This window comes from Kryptolebias marmoratus, linkage group LG2, assembly GCF_001649575.2.
Source record: "Kryptolebias marmoratus isolate JLee-2015 linkage group LG2, ASM164957v2, whole genome shotgun sequence".
In the NCBI taxonomy this organism is placed as follows: domain Eukaryota; kingdom Metazoa; phylum Chordata; class Actinopteri; order Cyprinodontiformes; family Rivulidae; genus Kryptolebias; species Kryptolebias marmoratus.
Window position 1 is genome coordinate 31,542,626 of NC_051431.1, and position 20,592 is coordinate 31,563,217.

The window sequence follows — 20,592 nt, forward strand, 5'->3', positions numbered from 1 at the left end:
TAAAGGTCGAAGTGTATAGCAGTTTTTGGGCATCAACCTCCTGGTATATTTGTAATATTATTTTTACAACTCATACACAACTGTTGTTCACGTGGGAGAACCTATGTAATCAAAAAGCAAAAATAAAACTAGTATAACCTCAATTATGAAAAAAGTTACTTTGTAACCCAAAAAGTTGACTCAGACATGCCACTCAACCATGTCATGTAATGTTTGTGTAAAAGATGTTGCAAAATCCTTAAATGATTCTCTGAATGTTATGGAGCAGATCAATTATCTGCACCATGCATGTGTGTCTGTAATTATGTGAAACTATGTGGAAGTGTTTCTCTGTCCTCACACTCTCAGGGGTCAGACTGCGACAGGCTGAAATCTCATTTTCTGCCTGTTAGGGTCTCGACTGTGCTATCCCCCCTACTGTACCCTGCGTCTTGATGCAGAGAGAGGAGAGGGGTTCATGGCTTGATAATTGACTCTAATAGTCTTTTCATTTCTCATTTGTCACACAGGGATTTGTCCTCTATCCTACAAGAGTCATCCTACCTTCCTCCTTTTCTGGAAGGGACCTTCCATTAGTGATTTTAAGAGTTCAAATGCTTTACTGTTGTGTGTCAGCATGACATATACCAGCATGATTCTTTCTGACCAATTAAATCTTTCCATTTTTCTTAAAACAAGTTACCACTAACAGTTTTGTTGTCAGATATAAAGCAGGCTGTGCATGCCATTTCCAAATGGTTCTTGTGTCTCACCTGTGGAGAAAGCCCATTTCCTATAGCAGGGTTCATGGGATTGGATGGTCCTCCAGGACTCACAAAGCTTTCAGAGTAGCCGGAGAAGGTGTGGCGTCCGGCGGAGAGGCAGTACACTGAGCTCCCCTCTCCCTGCCCACTACCAGAGGCCTGGTGGCCTGAGGAGGGAGGCAGAGGCTGGGGACGATGCACTGTGCTGGGAGGCTCCGACACTACAAAAGGAAGGATGAACAAAGTAAAAACAAACATAATTTCACAGCATCCTGGCCCATGAACACAAATCTGAAGAAAAGGCTTGAATTTTCATTCAAAGGTGATAAAATGTGATCAAGCTGCAGAGGTCCTTAAAGGTGGGACTATTTGATGAATAGCATTTATGAGGGAGTCTGCAAAATGCTTTGGAACTTATGCAATGGTTTTCAATTTTCTTGTGTGAGTCACAGAGGCGTGCAGTCTTGTCGATTGAGTTTTGAGCATGTTCAAAAAAACCTCTCAAAATAGTTACAGAGTGGATGTAAGCATCTTTAACCTGTTTCAAGAGCTGTATTTTGACTCCTGCATGAGAACTCTGCTCTGAAAGAAAACATTTGAGGCGAATGTCCAGGTCTAAAAACCACACACGATAAAAAAATAATTAATAAAAAAACTGGCCCTAATCTGCCCATCTTCATTTCCAAAGTGTACTCTAGCTTAAATTATATGTGTATGCCTGCCAAGGTGGGTACAAAAGCCATTTTTGCATTGTCCAGTTTCAGCACAACTTGCATCACCCTAATTTGACTCAACTCAGTTCTGCACGCTCTTGGTGGGTCTCCATATTACCTGAGTGTCACCTCAGTGTGGGTGGGATGTCATAGTGCAGCTGCCCGAAACAGCTAAATAGTGAAATTAAGCAACAAAACACTCACCATTCTCTGCCATAGTTTCCAAAAATAGTATGGCCGAGTTGATGCCACGTTCCCTCCCCGAGTCAGAGCCATAAACAGAGTCCTTTTGTTCTAGATCCCTCAGAATTCTGTCATCAGCCCAAAAGCTCCAAAATGTCTGCACCTCCTCATAGTGCAGCAGTGTTGGTCTACGTGTTGCCGTTATAATGTATATGTTTTTTTGTTTTGTTTTTTAAAGAAAAATGACAAAAACAAATGCTGCAGAGGCAAGGTTTAAAAAATGGTGGGATTCTTGTGAAGGAGATGCTCTTGTGACTGTCATACCTCTCTGGCCAATCAATAACATCAGCAAGATTTGCTGACATCAAATCTTCAGCTAATCTCGGCTTGCTTGGAACCTCAGCCAAGGAGGTTCCAAGAAGCAAGCTAAAAATGAGCAGGGCCACCCACTGGAAAGACTCTGAACCTGCATTGCATCAACTCAAGTAGGGCTGGTAGGGCCAAGTCGAGCCGGTGGCAAAGCACCTTTTTTAAGCTGAGGCAGGTATATTATGAATGGAGTGGACAACAAAACAATGTGCACTTCCAAGAATGCAGTTCTACAAACTGTACACACAAAAATAGACCATGATTTTCAAAAGCTGACCATTCAAAATGCAACCCCATGGCTTGCTGCTTACTTGGTTGCAAATGCTCAAAGAGACTACAACAAGTTTTTGTCTATTTTCTTACAATTTTGAGTCACTGTCTAGTGTTAACCTAAGGATTAAGGATTGTTTTGAGTGCACAAACGGACACATAGCTAAATCAGTTGTCTGCACAGAGCTTGAAGGATAACAAAAAGAAAAGGTGCATCACAGCTGCAGTTTGGTTGCACAAGGATCTGCAGCCAAACCACCACACATCTGACTTATCTTAGTCACCTGTTTGTGGATTTGTGTGTGACTTGTGTTTTAGAACCACATTCACAAGTATTTTTCCAATCTTGTTGTGTGTGTTGATCAAAAAACTGAATTTTGAAAATGTGCAAAGCTAACATTGCTGGGATCACTGAAAGGCCAACAAGCATTGTTCAAGCTGATAACTTGTAGTTTAACAGTCACTTCATTAAAAAGAAAATTACCAAAAAGAAAGTTACCATGTAAATAACTTGTTGCCATACAAAATATTTTTAATTAAAAAAATTTAAATAAATTATTTTAAATAATTTACAAATAAACTAGGCAACATGTAAAAGGTTTATTTACCCTAAAATGGTTTTATTTAATTTCACATTTTTTTTATGTATTTACTTTGTTACTTTGCCTTTTAGCAGTACTTTACCTTAAGAAGAGAGGTTAACAGCTGATGCTAATTGTTCATAAACTCGATCATACCTTGTGCTATAGATGAAGGGGCATAGGTGGTGTCAGAGAGCTGGTAGGGTGGGATACTGGACATGACTGTGGGGGGGAGTCCACCTGGGATTAAATGATTAAAGGCCATCAGCTGGTTGGCTCCAGCTTGCTTCCTCCACCTCGCTCGCCTGTTGCTGAACCACACCTGGAAAAGACAAAATGAAAATGTTTTGGCTGTAACGACTGTAATAATAAAATAGGAAATGTGTACTTTTGGATTGTACTAACACACACACACACACACATAAAGGGTAGTGCCTGGTGAGAAGTTAAAAAAGTGAGAAGAAAAAGTGCATTTGAAAGTTCTGTGTGTGTGTGTGTGTGTGTGTGTGTGTGTGCGTGTGTGTGTGTGTGTGTGTGTGTGTGTGTGTGTGTGTGTGTGTGTGTGTGTGTGTGTGTGTGTGTGTGTGTGTGTGATATTGCTTGGAGCAAACAGAGATCAGCAGGTTGCCTGAGTAAATAAAGCTGATCTTGTGTATCAGAGGATTGCATGTTATCAACAAATGTGTGTTGATGTTGCGTGGCATGTCTTAGTTTTCATCAGGTTTTCACTGTATTTTCATGAAAAATGGGAGCCAAAACAAAAGTGTTGCACCTATATTTTTGTTCAGTATAAAAACAAGTTCTTTGGTTGAATATGTTTTTAGTCTGGCTGCTCATACCTGCACCCGGGCTTCGGTGAGTTTGGCCCTCTGAGCGAGCTCCTCCCTGGTGTAGATGTCAGGGTAATGTGTTCTCTCGAAGGCCCTCTCCAGCTCCTCCAGCTGCTCAGCAGTGAAGGTGGTCCGACTTCGCCGTTGCTTTCTCTTCAGGGGCAGATCCGGCTCTGATTCCACATCCGAACCGTCATCTGAGTGACTTGCTGTTCAGGAGAAAGGAAATGTAATGATTATTTGTTCTTCCTCTCGGATGTTTAACCAGCACGAGATGATGTGTCTTCTCTTATTATTGTTTTCATTTAGGAATTAAAAGAAACACAACACTTAAAAGTCTACATAACTTCAAAATGTTTTCTAATTCACTCTAACTTACACACATGCTCACACACACATCATCCGACACAAAGATTTTCTTTCAGAATCAGTTTTCCAAGCCTTGGGAATAATGAACAAGATTCCAAAGGCACCACATTGGGAATGGTGGAATAACTCCTACAACTACAAATAAAGGACCCTAAAGAAACAAAAGATTAAATTGGTCTGGGCTAATGTTGCAACATTTTAGAAATTATGTCATTTGATTTAAAAAATGTTCAACAACACTTTGCATGAAATCTCACCTTTAAATATTAATAAGACTAAAAAAAAGAAACATCAGTGTTTGAAGTAAAATAGTCATTTTCTTGTAGAAATGTTAATATTCATAATATTTTAAAAGTTGGACAAACAAAACATACACAAAAGATTTTTTTTACATTCAAAACTGAATCCTCACAGAAACTAAAACAACATAAAATGACTCTTTTGCTTTGCTAAAATACACAACATTTTGTCCAAACTGCTGATGATTATTGTTTATTAAGTATTTAAAAGACACAACTTTAACTTTTCCTTTTGTCCTGTTATCTGGTTTTACCTTCAAGCTGACTGAGCCTTGAAGATTTTATACATCTTGACAGCTTTTATGTCTTTTTTCTTTACTTTTCCTTTTCTTTCCCCAATTTGAATTAATACTATTGTGTATTCTGCTCTGAGCAAGTAGCTTGGTTTTTACCACAAAGTACTTCAAACACTCCTTTGGCTCTCTTCTAAGTTCATCAAGGCCAAGTGCCCACTTTTTGTGTTACATTTCATTAATTCCCCTTCAAGCACAGGGGAAGTTTTGTGTGCAACACTATATTAGTTCCCCCATCAGAAGCAACAATAAAATACAAGAGAATCCAAATAGCTCAGGGCCCCTCATGTGAAACTGATCCTCTCTTCTCCTTTGGCGATTTTCTCCTCACAACATCAATAGCAGTGGGAGTCAACTTAACTTACATTAGGAGCAAATTGGTAAAGAAACTTTCAAGTGTGAGGAAGCCAAGAAGTAAAATATTTTCAGGGGGGGAAGCAAGCAATGGACATATTGGCTTTAGTTCCTCTTGGATGTTCTTTTGTGTGTGTGTGTGTGTGTTTGTACTCATCTTGTGTGTGAGTTCAAGCTTTTTTCCTTCTAACAGGTGCAAAGAAAAGACTAATTAAAGTGTCTGCAGTGGTTTAGAGTTTCACTTCTACAGTATCAGCTGTTTCAGAAATCTTTCTCAGATGCGGTCATTGCAGTGCAGTTGGTAAAAATCTCTGATCTTCAGGCCACTTCTTTTTACATGGGACTTGTGGGGCTTTGTGCTTTAAATGGTAGGGAAATAACTTGGGGTGTGGATCTTTGGACAGGACGTCTGAAAAACAAGGAATAAAACCGTCTGTAGCCTCCCCCTCCAGTCTGTACATAGAGGAGGACTGCAAGGAATGCCTACCCTTTCCTACTTAAACCCCGCCTGCCAATCTCCACCCCAGAGTGCACGTTCCTCAGAATTTCACAGGGATTTGGGCCTTGGGAAAGCTGAGGCAGCTCAGGAAAATCCTTAATCACTTTGGAATTACCTATCGGTTATAACTGCTACTGGGGTTTAAATAACTTTTCAAAAGAAGCGACAGAGTGGCACCTCTTAAGTCTGGGGAGTCTCTTTAACAGAGGAGCAAAGCAAGCTCATTAGTTTTATCCAACTTGTATTGTTACATCAAGTGATCAGAAGATACAAGATAATATACTGAAAAGATAACAATATTTGGGGAAAGAGCCAGTAAACGTTCTGCACTCAGATCAAAAATGCAACAGCAAATATTCCCCAAAATGCACATTTTGTACACCAAAAATTAATAAATTTACTTAACTTTTTTTTTGCCTTAGCACAAAACCCTACTTAAACAACCTTCTCCTCCCTCTTCTCTCCCTAGTCTCTCTCATACTCACCCACTCTTTGTCCCCCCACCCCCTCATCGTTTTCTTTTGCACCCATATTTCATTCTCTGACTCTCAGGCTCTTTGTTGCTCCACAGAGCTGAGGTCTTTGCTGGCGATTTCCACGCTCCATCTGTGGAATCCGTCATGGCTCCCTCAGCCCTTCACAGGGGAGGCCTGTCACCTGCCCCATGGGGGAGTTTGGGAGGTGTTGGGGAGGAGGGAAGCATAAAGGGGGTTCGCAAAGAGAGCTTTGGGAATGGGGTGGGGTGGATGGGGCACTGCAGAGGGCATTGCAACCCCCACCTTATTGGCCAAAAACATAAAAGTAAAAAAGCACTTTCTGTTTTCAGTGTGGACTGTAAGAGCACCTGAGGGGTGACGTGTTGTTTTAGTTGAAAATGGTCCATCTGGGCATCTGTTCAGTTGAAGCAAAGCACAGCCACAGCTTGCTGGCTCTTTTTGAGCATTAACTAGATAAGATGACTATATACTTCTGTTTATTTCCTGTTAAAGATTCAAGTCTGGATCTTTCCCCATTATGAAATTAAAGCCCCTCAACAGCTGTTTATTACTAGAGCTTTTCAGGTGTTACTGTCCTGTGAGAGGAAATACCAATTTACTGTGAAGGATCTTCTATGTGTACTTCAAGGGTAAATAGTCATCAAATCTGTTTAAAATTTTGGTTTAACATTATATTTGCAGGGGGAAAAAAAACAATAAAACTATTCTACAAGGACAAAATATTGGGATTACATTAAAATTAACCTGCTGCATTTAGTGTTGTAACTTTTTTATCTGTAAAAACACATTTCTGTGTTTTAAAAGCTGAATTTGAGAAGTCTGCACCTCTGTCTGATAACACCACATGCCTTACATTCTAACAAAAAAGAATATGAACTCATACACATTAAAGCACCTGGTGATGAAGATAGGAGGTAGGTTCTGGTGAAAAAGCTGTGGAGGGAGGAGACCTGATTGACCCTAAAGCTCATTATTTCCCACAGCTTGGTCAAAGAGCTCATAAACACACAAAAGGACAGACACAAGACAACAGTACTTCACACACACACACACTGGACGTCCCTTCATTTTACATGCTTTAAAGTTACAATAGTTGAGCTTGTCAGTCTGAAGCGTTTACCATCAATTAGCTCTCTCACATCTTACATGAAGTACAAACACCTTCTTTATCTTTGTAACAACATAATATAATGCCAAATCAGCGTCTGTTACCTCTCTTTCTGCAACAAAGAGAGGGGGTTTCGCTGAAGATATGACCCTGAAAGCTTTTTACTTCTTCCTAGATCTTTTCCAACCTTTAGTTTGAGAATAGCCTGTTTCCCGTCATCGCCTCCCCATCTCTAAGATCTGATGGTATCACTAGCCTCAGCCAATCAAATTATCCACTCTAACACCTACATGTATTTATATACAGGCTACAGCTTAAAGTGCTGTATTTACAGGCCCTATAAACACTTGACTTCTATATGTGTACTTCAGCTCCAGTGAACACATGTGATCCTTGTCAGTTCATCAAAATATAAGAAAGTATGAGCCTTAAAAGGGTCAGATTATCTGAGCAGGAGAGGGCCTAAAAACTGCAAACAAAGAGTGGAGCAATCGAACTGGGAGTGGATATGTGGAGGAGGTCGGAGGAAAAAGAAAAATGTTTAATTTAACCAAACTGAGGCCTTTAGAGGCATAGAGCGCTAGGGGTTCTGAGCCAAAACAACCTCTCCAGGATCAAGAAAGCCTAAAATGGCTCCCACCAAGCAACGCCACCCCAGAGGAGAAGAAAACAGAGGAGAGGATTTAGCTGAAACAGTGGTTTGGAAAGACTTCAGCATTAATGAATTTCTGAAAGGCAGGGGTGGGGGTGGTGCTTGAATGGGGACACAAAGGCTTAAATATGTTCACTGAGACTTGGGACAGTACACACTGAGCATGTATGCATGCAAGCCTGATTGTGGGGCCGAGGGGAATTGACTGACCATATGCGTGTTATTTACACCTCGGTTCGGACATACGACATACAACTCTTCTGGGGGGGGCCTTTGGTTAATAGTAAGGGTAAATCAAGCCTCTGACACAAGGCCCTCCTTTTTCTCCACCTCTCAAAAAACACACAAAACAAAAGGCAGAGGAGACAAACACAGCATTTATTTGGGCGGGGAAGACCATGCTGCTCCTATTCAGGAGCTGTGGGACTAAGTGACTGGCCGACTGCATTAAACAGTACATAGAAGTCAAAGCAGGCAGATGCCGGGCCAGATAATGGCTTTACTGACAGCTTATGGACCCATCTGTGATGCTATTTGCTGGGTTAAGAAAAACAGTGCATTTGCGTAGAGTCTGTGTGAATTGTGTGTGAGTGAGTATGTGGGAGGAGTGGTGGCTGGATGGCAAACTCACTTGACTTGCTAAGACCTTCCAACATTCACAGCTGCTCAAATTGTGTGTAACTTAGAAGAAGAAGAACAAACTGTCATCAATCAAAGCATTGTTATGTTGAAAAACAGAGAATTCAGGAGTGTGGTGCTGTCAGGAAGGACCTCGCAGAGGACAGCAGGGGGGTCAGCAGTAGTTACCTGTCATTTGTAGCTAACCCAGTTTCCTGTGTAGCACTGGAGGAGATTTGACCTTTCTTGGCTCAATGACTTTTAACAAAACAAATCTTAGCAGTTCTTGAAATCCAGATTTGCTGTCATTAGCTGTTAGTTGTTATTGCTATTGTATCTTACAAAAATATCTCGTGAACCACTCTACAAATTTTAATGAAACTTTTAAAAATTCATGATTGGATGTGCATGTACTACTAATCGATGTTTGGCCCAATTCAAGAGGGTTATGCAGTTCTTTAAGAATTGCTAGGCCTTTATTTGTTTTTATTTTTATGAAAGACTTTCTTCACCATCTCACTGAAAAGCTTCCCATTTTTATTACAGCAGCTACTTATTGTGTGTTGCAATGAGTGTGATATTTAAATGTCAGTTTTAGCACAATGTAAGTAACAAAAAAGCAGCAAGATGTTAAAAAAATAGAAATTATAAAGGTTCATTGATTTCATATGAATGACCATTTGATTTTCCTCCTTTTTACCTCTGATGGTGAATATCACCAGGAAACAAATCCACAATTGAACAAGACAACACCTGTAATCAGGTTTCACTGAGTTCATTCATTGACAACCAAGATTAGCTTCATCATGACAGAGTTTTGTGTGTATTATGAGCTGTATGTGAAGCATAAGTCTTTGTGTGCTTCATGTTTGAGAGTGTGCACAATGGCGAACAAAAAAGATCTTACTACAAGTAAAAACATGTTTCTAAAGCCTCCTTCCCAACACCTCATGAAGGACCTCAGGCTAATTAGTTAACAAAGCTCTGAAAGAAAGTCAGGCTTCAGCAGTCAGGTGATTGACAGCTGCCTGTCCCCCCATCAGCTGTGTAGATGCTGCGTTTACTGCCCTCTAGCCGGCCTCTGCAAACTTTGACACTTAACCCTGACCCCAGTGAACTCACATGCACACATTAAAAACAAGCAGTCAGATAAAAGAAAAAAGGATGCACTCTTCCTTATTTTCCTCCTTATTTCTAGGAAAAACAACTTCACACACTTATAGAAAACACTTTTTAAAAAACTAAAAGCACTCAGAAAGCACAAATCTCTTCCAAGGCCATAGGGTCATTAAAAGAACTGCAGGATCCAGATTGTGATCTGGATCACCACCAACATTTAATCACTAGTTTTTATCGTGACAACCACAACATCCATCCATCCATCCACCCATTTTCTTTACCCGCTTCTCCATTCCGGGGCAAGGGGAACCGGTGCCTATTCCCAGCAGTCAACCACAACATTTTCTGAAAATGTAATCAAAATCTGTTCATTAGTTTTATGCAGTGTTGCGAACAGAAAGCCAGACAGACGAACAGACAAACAAACCAACCAACATAACCTCCTTGGCAGGGGTAATAACCTCTCTCCCCTTGCACCCCCCACCCCCTTCAGCTGTTGAGCCTATAGCGCCTACTTGCAACAGATAAAGAGGGGCCTTATTCTAAAGCTACCATTCTACTTGACCTTCGCTGAGCCTTTTCAACTCTTTCACTCCCTTCAAACCGTCTTTGGGGCTCACTGAGTCTCAGCTCAATGTGTCGAGTCCATCACAGGGAAGTGCCCCCAAACACCCCCTGCCCCTTCTCCCCTCACTTACCCACATGCACTTCCAAGCACGCACAGCCGAAAGCCCCCGCCCCTTGCAGAAATCACTCAGACTTCAAAGTTGGTGTGCATTCATTAATTGCCCTTTGAATTGATATCAGAGGGTCACAATAAGAGTGTGAAAGCAAAAAGAGGCTTTAATGAAGCATAGAGCAGCCATTCATTTGCAGATAACTATGTTTTCATGCTTGGATGGTCATCATGCATGAGCTTATTAGAAAGAGAGCCTGAGAGAGGGAGGAGTGCGGGATGAGAAGAGGACAGAGGGATGGAGAGAGCCCCAGGGTAGAGGAGAGTGATTTGGTGTTGGCCACTTGGCCCTTGAGCCCTGCGTTGCCCTTGTACCCAGGGACTCACTGAGTGACACATTCATCCGCTCGACAGACAGACAGACAGAGCGTTCTTCATGAGACTTGGCTCGGGCCGCCATTAGTCAATCGCTTTTACAGGATTCACCGAGAGCTCTTTGGTTCTGTCTTTGTCCCAGCTGATGAGACACTTTAAAACTCTGCCTTTTTTAATAACCTTTGATTGGCTGACAACTCTTTCAGTTACACAAATATTCTGTTGGTAAAAAAACGGTCAATTAAAAGTTTAATTAAGTGCGACAACTGCCTTGTCTGTTTTTACATTTTAAAACCCAAATATAGGAACTATGAAATCTGATAAAAATATGAAGCTAACATGAAATTTCCTAAATATTTTAAATACTTTAATCTGTCTCAAGAATGAGAAACAGCTGCACACTTACCATTATTAGACATTCTGAGTTGCAATATGAAAAACCATGACAGGCTTATATTTTCGTTCACTTGAAAACATACTAAAATTGTAAAATAACTACATTCATAACTCAAGAAGTGTTATTTGCGTACATTTTCCCTTGCAAATTGTAATAACTACATTTTTGTTTTTACTGTTAGTGGAAGTGATACAACTAGAAGTGTTCTTCAGAATAAATGAGAGATCTGCAAAGTGTAGAGAAGAGACCCATTACTGTTTAAGAACTTCACTTTTCAACTGTGCTGTCAATCAATGTTAAATTGTTTAAATAAATATATCTGCAGCTGCAGTTAGTATAAAAACAAATGGTTACAGGTTGGTTTCAGATGACTGTTGCCCTGTAATAATCAAAATCCAAATGTAAAATGTTTGTCTCACAGTTGAGACAGAACACCCTTTTGATACTTTGAACAAATACATTTTCAATGTGTCATTGCTATACCATCAAAAACACCAAAACAATCTAAGCTTACAGCTTTAGGTCATGTGACAGTTTGATCCTCAGAGAGCAACTACGTTCATCTTGAAAAGTTAAATTTTATCTCGTTAAAATGCTTCTGCCATTCCACTCTAAATTCTCTTCCCAGTCTTTGCCTCCACTTGTGCTGCTTCCTCGTTTTTTTGATCTTACTGTGGCACTGATCCAGGGTTTGGCCCATCGTAACGTTTGCAGCAGGACATCCCTCACCCCAAGTGCCAGAGGAAACTAAGTTTCTCATTCGGCCACATTATTTACACAAACAAAGTCTTGCTCTGTTTCTGTGACAAAGCTAGCTAAATCTTTATAACTCTTTCATGTATTGTCTGCTCACGGTTCTCTTTTGTCCCTGAGCTTTTGGCCCAGGCTGTGGATACAATGAGCCTGGCAGAATGGAGGCAGATTGAAGGAATGTGCCTCAATAAACCTAATTATGACATGATGACTGTGCTCACCGTGGTAGGGCTTTTTCAAAGATCCCGGGCTTATTCAATTAGCCCTTTGCAGGATCCTCTTTCAGCAAAATAAAGGTATCCCTTTGACTGTTTGCACTGCAGAGTGGAATGTGTGTGTGTGTGTGTGTGTGTGTGTGTGTGTGTGTGTGTGTGTGTGTGTGTGTGTGTGTGTGTGTGTGTGTGCAAACATACAAACAGCAAGCTCAAATGGAAAAGTATTGGCCCTCAACAAGGCTCTTCTGTATAATCTGGCTAATTTCATTTAAGTAAGTGTGGACTGTGAAAACGTTAAGCAGGGGGAGGAAGTAGTCCATGTACCATGTTTTAATCATTAACTTGCTCTCCGGGGTTAATTATCATGAGTTAAAACCCAGCAAAAGGCCTGGGGGGTAAAACTCCAGTCAAAGAAATATATCTGTATATAAAAATGAAGAAAAGTCTTAACTCACAAAGTGTTACAGTGTGAGTTAATATATTTATGTGCTTTTAATACTTTTTCTTTAAATATTTCCTAATTTCAAGTTACTCATTGCAAAGTCATGAATACCAATCAAAAAAAATTATAATGTTTTTGTCATATTCGAGTTCTTAAAATTTTTAATTTGCCAGCAAAATTTGGGACCAAATATCAGCGACTATATGTGTTTGTCTGAAGTGACTGAAAATAGGTCAACAACGGTGACGTCCATGAAACGGCTGTTTGGGATGAACAAGTCTGATCATTTTCATTTATTGGTACGTATTCTGGCTCAGATTTGTTGAGTAAAATATGCAGATAAAAATAGGTTGATTGCCAAGCTCTGTCTTTGTGTTGATATTTATTTTTTACAGTTGTCTTTCTCGTTTATTCACATTTATCATCAGATTCCAGGTAAACATATTCTTTGAGGTTCTACACTAGTCCAGTTCCACCATATTTGTGGTTGACCTACATTAGGCTTCCTCTGGTTGTTGGTGAGTTTAGCTGAGTGCTTTGTTTACATAAAGTATGGACCCACATTTCAGAACTACTGGAGGAAACTTTCAAACTACACCATTTGATTTAGTTCAGGATATTTTTTTAGCTTTGGTTTTATCTTTTCAGGCTTTTTAGCTTCAACTGTGGATTTAGTATTTTTAACAACAAAACCTGTCAATAGATGAATTCAAAAACAGTTTCCACATTTAGATATATATATATATATATATATATATATATATTTGTTTGGCCCATTTTGTTATTTTTATTTGTCTGCCGAAATATAAAATGTTAGGGGATATTTGATATTAAAGTAGACAGCTTCCAAAATAAAATCAGGCCTTGGTGTTTTGAAACTCCAACAGAACATCTGCATTTTAACAGACAAATAGTCAACCCAGACCTGAATCCTTCAGGGAGCGAGTTTCCTCTGCGCTCTCCGGAGGATGCAGGAAACAGCAGAAACGGTGTCGCCCTCCACATGAAAGTGGGATGAAATAACAGAGTGGATTTAATCTGCTTGAAGAGATTTAGGGAAGCAGCAGAGGAGCAGGGAGGGGTCCATTGTGAATGTGCGCTCCAGGCCAGTCTGGGCTTCTCCGGGGAGAACACTGAGGCCCATTCAGCCAAGATACGCTGCCATACACAGCCTCCGTCGTTCAAACGAGACGTGGCACAATATCAACATCATTTAGAGGACTTTATTAATGTGCGAGGGGCATTAAGGCCGGGCGCGTGAGCTCATCAACAACTGATCACGAGTTAAAGTCTGACAGGAAGCTTCTGCTGTGCTCAGAAACAGCGCGATCACGTTTAATCAAATACCACTAATAACAGGCCAAAAAGGTTGGTTTATTTCTAATCTGTTAGTATTTTATGTGTAGCGCAGTAAAGCTGTTCACAGAGGAGGCTATGAAGTCTTTATTATTATTTGTGGAGTTCAAAGAAGGTTGAGCAACTCAGAAAATTACTATTCTTACAATAAGTGTTTTATGTTTAAATTCCATGTGGGCGCGCATCCTGGGGCAGGAGGTGGCTCAGAAGCCTGACTGTCTGAATGACTGCAGGGAAAAACATTTAGTGAGTGAAAACACTGAACGGCCTCATGATGCGTTGTAGTGTGTGTGTGTGTGGTGGGGGGGGGGGTAATGCTGCAGCTCTCCTTCCCCTAGCTGAATTATAAACAGGTCGCCTCCTTCTATAGCCAAAGCTGTTTCCAAACCGGCCTTTTGTCCGCGCGCAGCCCGAGCGTGAGCCTTAAATAGACTCGCGCTCTTTTGTCTCCCCAAGTTCATCCGCGAGATCCCCCGTTGTGGGAAACCGTTGAGCAAATGTTTGATCAACTCATCTGGGGGACATTTTATCTGTGTGTCCCCTCCTGACAGGGGAGACAACTGGAGACATCTGAACTGTTTCCTTATTAACAGTCAAAAACACTCAGTAAATATTTGTTTTAAAGCTTTAAGCCTTTTACAGTTCAGACATATTTAACTGCTGAATGGTTTACAGTGAATTTAAAAGAAAAAACATCTGAATATTTTTTTTTTCATAAAATGCTGCCAAACTCATAAAACGTGTTTTAGTGTTTTAAGTACTGATAAACAATCAAATAAACACTGTAATAAACTGAAGTTTTATTCATTCACGAAGGTATTAAACTGTGAGTACAACGAATAAATAAAATATCTTACAACAGGCTGAGGAGAGTTACTGTAAAGGGCATTACACGCTTTAAAACCACACACACACACACACACTCTTCCCGCACAGAGCCATCACCTGCTGCCTGATTTACGGGATGGCCCCTTGGGAAAAGCATGGTCGATGGAAAAGGATTGCTAAGGATCACTGCCCACATCCAACAACTTTACTTTACAGCAGGTGCGCTTTCTCTCTAAACTTTGGTCAAAGAGTTGAAGTTATCCCAACAAAGAATCTGAAGCAACTCTGCACTGAACTAAATGAGTGAACAGTTCACTTACATCTGTCTCCTAAGATGCCCTCGATGCTGTGTTTGGTCCTGGGCTCGTTGTCCTCCAGCTCCTTCTCAACCTCATCTTCCTCTTCATCGCCTTTCCCTCCGAACTTACTCCTCATGGTGCGACTGATGGAGCTCACTGAAGTTTCAATTCAGAGCCATGGTATTATTGTATGTAAAGAAGAAAATATTTAATTCACAGCGCGCTGAACTAGTCTGCTATGGGTCAATAATTTCAAAATAAGTTTTTAAGCATTTTATAAAAACTGAACGAGTAAAAAAATAATAGAAAAAAACAATATCTGAAAATAAAAAATAGGCTTTCAGAATTTAAAAAAAAAGAGTTCTGATTCAGCTAAAAATCTGGATTGATGGATTCCGATGGTTTACCTGAAGGGAGGCTGTTGTGGTCACATATTCCGTCCTCCAGTAATTTGTCCCGGACCTCCCAGCTGAACATCCCCGGGTTGGCCCGCTTGTATTCTTCGATTCTCCTCTCCACGTTCGGCGATGGCCCTTGCTTCAAAAAGGCACACATTCAGTAAACGCGCATGAGTTTGTAATTGAACAGGTTGGTTTTAGGCACCAAGCCGTGCTTGTCTCTGTGCACCTTGGGTTTGCTGCCGCCGATGGCCCCGGGCCGGATGGAGCCCGTCTCCTGGTACCGGCACAGGATCTTGGACACGCAGCCGTGGGAGACCCGCAGCTGGCGGGAGATGACGCACGGCCTGATCCCGTGGTGCGCCATCTCCACGATTTTGTGTCGGATGTGGTTGGGCAAAGGTCTGCCATTGATGAAGACTCCTCCGAGCTGGTTGACCCGGCCCTGACCCAGCGGGGTGGACACTGCGTTGAATCCGGACAGACAGAGAGGGACAGCTCAGAAACAGGCTCCGAGCATTAGGCCTTTACTGCTTATATGAGTACGACAGGTTTGATGTTGAACTATGAAGCCAAATGAATGATGATAAAATAACAAAGGTGGCTCAGCTGACAGAGGTGTAAAAGCAAAACAAGTAAACAGTAAAAGCAGTCGCTGAAGTTAATAATGTTACTTGTAAAAATCGTTCATAAATTTGATTTTTCGTTTTGGAAAAGAGAGAACTCTAAAATTTTACCTTCCAGGGGGAAGCCGCTGCGGGGGTAGCTCTGAGCCAGCGAGGGTCGCATCATCCTGTGGACTGACCCCGCCGGCGCAGCCTCCTCCGCCCGCCGGCGCTGAATGTCCCGTCACTGTGAGCCGGCACAACTACGACTCTGTCACGAGTCAGATTCGCTCACAGAAACTGTAGAAACGGAGGAGCAGCGAAACTACAGGCCGGTGTTGTTGTTTGTTGACACCGGTTCAAAGTGAGAGGCCACAGTCACAAGTAGCGGAGCTCCTCTCGGCTGCCTCAGCTCTCCTGCTTCTGATTGGACGAGCGGATACGCACGAGGGGTAGCGGGATGTGGGATTGGTCGAGGCCTGAAACTTTTATCCAATCAGAAATGACTTCACAGCTCGGCTCGGACAGCAAGGAGTCGTCGATTCACTAAAGTCTGGATATTTATGGCTCACAATGAAACTCCAAACACTTACAAACACCGTTTCAGAGGGAAACAGAGATAAAAAACAAATACGAACAATTTTTTTTTACTAATATGGAATATATTTTTGGTCAAACTATAATTTAATGTTGTATGGTTATTATATTTAGAGTCTATAAACTGGTACCAAGTTTTCCAATAATTGACAGAATTATTTATCTCTTCTCTTTCTATTAAAATATAAATAGAAGCACTCCGCCAAAGCCATGGAGTCATTAATAAAACAGTCCGATCCGGATCACCACCAAAATTGCATCAGTTGTTAAATTGACATGAATTTATTCAGGAAAAAGGCTTATACATATATAAACGGTGCATCCATAAAGTGAAAACTTTTATTTTTATTGTTTCTGAAAATGTTATCAAAATCTGTTCGTTCTTGCTATCAGATTTATTTATATAACACTGTTCAGCACCAAGGCGGTTCATGGTGCTAACAGACAAACAAACAAACAAACAAACACTGCAGAAAACATCCCCTCCATGGCCGAGATAAGAAACAAGAAAGATCGATTATCACACAATAATTCTTTATTTTCCTAACTGTTGCTCCTGGAATATTTTGTCTTTGACATATATTCAATTCAATTCAAAAATACTTTATTAATCATAAAGGGAAATTAGCTCGTTTAAATGAAGGAGTTATTATAGCTGGTGATGGCTGTGGGCAGGAAAGATATCCTCCGTTTTACAGCTAATCTGAAGAAGCCTTTGACTAAAGACACTCTGATGATTAGTGTTGATCAACTACCTAGGCAAATAAATAATAAAAACGTTTTTAAAACCTACCCAAAGGCCTATTTGAGTCTCGTTACAATACAGCAAATGTTTTTGCCACAATATATTAAATTGTTTTTAACCCACAGCGGAGAAAATCGTTCAGTTTGCTTCAGTTCGATCATGTTCTGATTTCGCCACTTTTTGCGCCTCATTTCATATTTTTTAATAAGTTCCTATGAGCTTCCTCTGCTGCCAGCCTGCCTGTATGTCACCCCCAGTGTTTGACGCGTGCGTACCCACGAGCTCTTATTTGTTTCCACCCCGTGGCCTCACATATGACACAAATGGCGATAAAGAGTGTGCACTTATTGTGGTTTTCAGACAGCAGACTGATGGGGGACGTGCGCCACAGCAGGAGACGACGCCATGTGGGCCGTAAAGCTGCTCACTGCGCCACTGTGCCACTGCTCCACTGCTCCACTGTGCAGGAGGACAGCTTCCTGCCTGGAAGAACCAGCAGGACTAACTGCTGAGGGGGGAGTCATTAGGCCCATAGCTTCACGTGCACATCCAATTATTTTTTTCTGCAAGTTTCAGTAAAATCTATCCAGTAGTTCACGAGATATTTTGCTAACAAACAAACTGGTTTGATTACAAAAAGTTAAAGGCAAACTTTTCAACAAAGACCTTGCAGAATGTGCAGGGCTTGGAATGTGTTGGTGGGGACTCTCAGCTACTAGCACCCCACATTTTAGTTTAAATTTAGTTTTAAATTCACTGAGTTCTAGACATGTTTGTGTCTGCTGAGGTCAAATAGCTGTGGTCACCATCTTGAATCAAATTGACTTCAATTGTTAATCATATGAAGATAAACATCTAGTGAATATTTTCGGACAGTTTCATAAGAAAAGTTGACAGCAACTAGTTAATGGTGAATAATACAGATCTTGCAGTGTTTAGAGATTGGAGTGTGTATAGGTACCACAGTAAATTATAGCTGTATTTCATATTTTTAAAGGTTAGTTGGGCTGACTCCATAAATGAATCAGTTGCAGATGTACATCCAGTGGTTTTATTCAAATTTATCAACTGGTTCCTGAGATATTTTGCTAATAGACAGACACAGACAAAAACACATTTGTCTGCAATTAATGACTTAATTGCCATAAAACACTGTGATATCACTGTGTTCCCAGTTTACTTTAATTGTTGCTTTATATTAATTATTTTAAATGCAGGATGTTGTGTTTTATTGAGGACACTGTTTTCATTTACCATTTTAAAGTAAATTTCAGATAAACTCTAAAAACAAAAGTGCGGTTTTAAAGGAGGAGCCCTGACCTGGGTGTCGACCAACGTGATGATTTGTGAGTGATCTTATTGAAACAAGATATTTTGAAATGGAGGCAGCAAATAGAAACCAGAGAGAAGCATGGTACAGATCTCCAGCCTTTCTTTCAAAGCGACACCAAATCTCTGTGTCCAATCCATTACCGGGGGACAAACTCAGAGGCAGGAGTCTCTCCTGATGAGGAATAAATGAGTTACATGTCAGGCTCTGCTTCGAGGCCGTTCACACACGGCCGTGCACCGAAGCCAGTTCATCTAACATGACGCAATAACTCACAACAACATTTTAACTTCTCTAGAATTTAAGAGAAAACACTTTTATTTCTCTGTTCTTTTTTTTTAGCTTTAGTTTGATCAAAGTTACCAAACATGATGCAATCAAAGCACAAAAAGCTGTCAGCTCCACTTTAAACTACAGTAATAACATTTGATTATTGGAGGCCAATCAGTTCAATATCAAACATTTCAAATAGAACAGATTATTAAATAACTCTTTTGTACATCAATAATACCTGTTTTCTCCTTGATTATTATGTATATATTTTTGTTGTACAATTCCTCCACTGCATGAGTGAAGTCATAAGTAAAAAATTAAGTCATCTTAGTTGGACTAAATAGAAAAAGCTAATTTTGGTGTAGTTTCAATGACACTGTTATTTCTCTCAAACGCTAAGCTTTTAGCTCATTTTAAAAGCCATGATAGCTGTCAAATTACACAATTTTTATATTATTAAATGTTTGTTTGGAGATTGATTAAACTCATTAAGGGTTTTGTAAAACTAATCTCGTCAATCAGTAGTTTAACATTTTTTGACACAGTTTATTTGCAAACGACCTTAGCTCCAACTTTTGCTTTAATGCTTTCCACCACTTGATTTCTTCCCCAAAAATGTCTACTTCTGCCCACTCTCATCCTCACAGCTTTTAGTTTCTTTTCAGACAAAGACAGAAGAACTTCACCTTTCTGACCTGATGCCTGTGGTTCCATTGTTCTCCCTTTGACTCTGTTTACATCGGGGTATTTCCAAAACAAAAACAACTGGACTTCTAATCTGCAGCTGAAGACATTTTGCTTCTCATCCGAGGAGCTTTCTCAATTCAAAGCTGGGTATCTGGGTTTTATTTTATCCACTTATTATTCATTACACACCAAGACTGTTCAGAGTGTACTCATCAATGTTCAAATGTAAACAAACGACTTGTATTTGTTGGCAACAAAACACAACTCTGCTGATTGTGCTCATTTATTAATTTATTACAATTTATGAGGTAGACCTTTGGAAGTGAATGATGTATTTAGTTTTTATTTTTTAATCATAGATGATTCAGTTCAGTTCAAATCAAAACATACTTTGTTAATTGCAAAGGGAAAAATAAATGTTGTAGTAAAGAGTTGTTATAGATGCTGATGGCTGTGGGCAGGAAGGGTCTGACTGAAGACACACTGTTGTTGTGTTAAATGTGGGGCTGATGTCTGTGGGCATGATGGGGACCCTCTTGGTGTGGATGGCACACAGGTTGGTGTCCTCCAGGAGCCCCACCAGGTGAGCCTCGCTGGCCTCCTGCTGAGTCGTGCACCCCAGATCTGGAAGCAGGTCGATCTTAAAGTCCTAGGCGATCTCCCAGACCAGGCAGCTTCTGGATGAGCAGCTCGGTGGACTTCTGGCACCAGCGGATCTCCCTGAGAGCCACGGTACCGAGCCTGTAGCAGTGAGGCTTCTTCACTCTGCTGGTGGCCAGCTGCTTCCTGGGAGCTTCACCTTCGGTGGATTTATGGGTGGTCTGCTTGGTTCTGACCATGCTGGGGTTCCTTGAGGTTCCTCTGTAGATATGTGGGCTGTAGCTGAGGTATTATTTGAGCTTTGAGATGTTAATCAGCTGCTCCAGGTTGTAAAAAACACCTTGTTGTTGTGGTTAAACATCATAAGAAATGTCCAGAAGTAAAAAGGTTTCAGTAAAAAAATCCTTCCAGCTGCACAGCTTCTGATACCAGAGGAAATAATCACCCAAAAAAAAGCAATTTACATCTATAAAAAAGAGAAATTAAAGAGAATAAGTGTAACAGAGCTACTCCAACATG

At 40.6% G+C, this 20,592-nt stretch overlaps 1 protein-coding gene and 1 pseudogene across 8 annotated transcripts in view; both read right to left on the reverse strand.

Annotated features, from left to right (window-relative positions):
* The window catches only part of pax3b (paired box 3b), a 28,684-nt gene extending 12,484 nt beyond the window's left edge, over positions 1 to 16,200 (reverse strand). For all 8 annotated transcript variants that reach the window (XM_017441693.3, XM_017441695.3, XM_017441692.3 and 5 more), the window contains exons 1-7: positions 15,974 to 16,200; positions 15,466 to 15,701; positions 15,246 to 15,375; positions 14,860 to 14,994; positions 3,699 to 3,898; positions 3,016 to 3,181; positions 753 to 964 (exon numbers count right to left, since the gene is read on the reverse strand). In XM_017441693.3, coding sequence (XP_017297182.1) covers positions 753 to 964; positions 3,016 to 3,181; positions 3,699 to 3,898; positions 14,860 to 14,994; positions 15,246 to 15,375; positions 15,466 to 15,701; positions 15,974 to 16,028 — 1,134 coding nt within the window. In that variant the 5' untranslated portion in view covers positions 16,029 to 16,200. The remainder of the gene's footprint in view (positions 1 to 752; positions 965 to 3,015; positions 3,182 to 3,698; positions 3,899 to 14,859; positions 14,995 to 15,245; positions 15,376 to 15,465; positions 15,702 to 15,973) is intronic.
* Positions 16,201 to 17,607: 1,407 nt separating this feature from the next.
* On the reverse strand, positions 17,608 to 20,312 carry LOC119617897 (annotated as a pseudogene).
* Between the last annotated feature and the right edge of the window lie 280 nt (positions 20,313 to 20,592).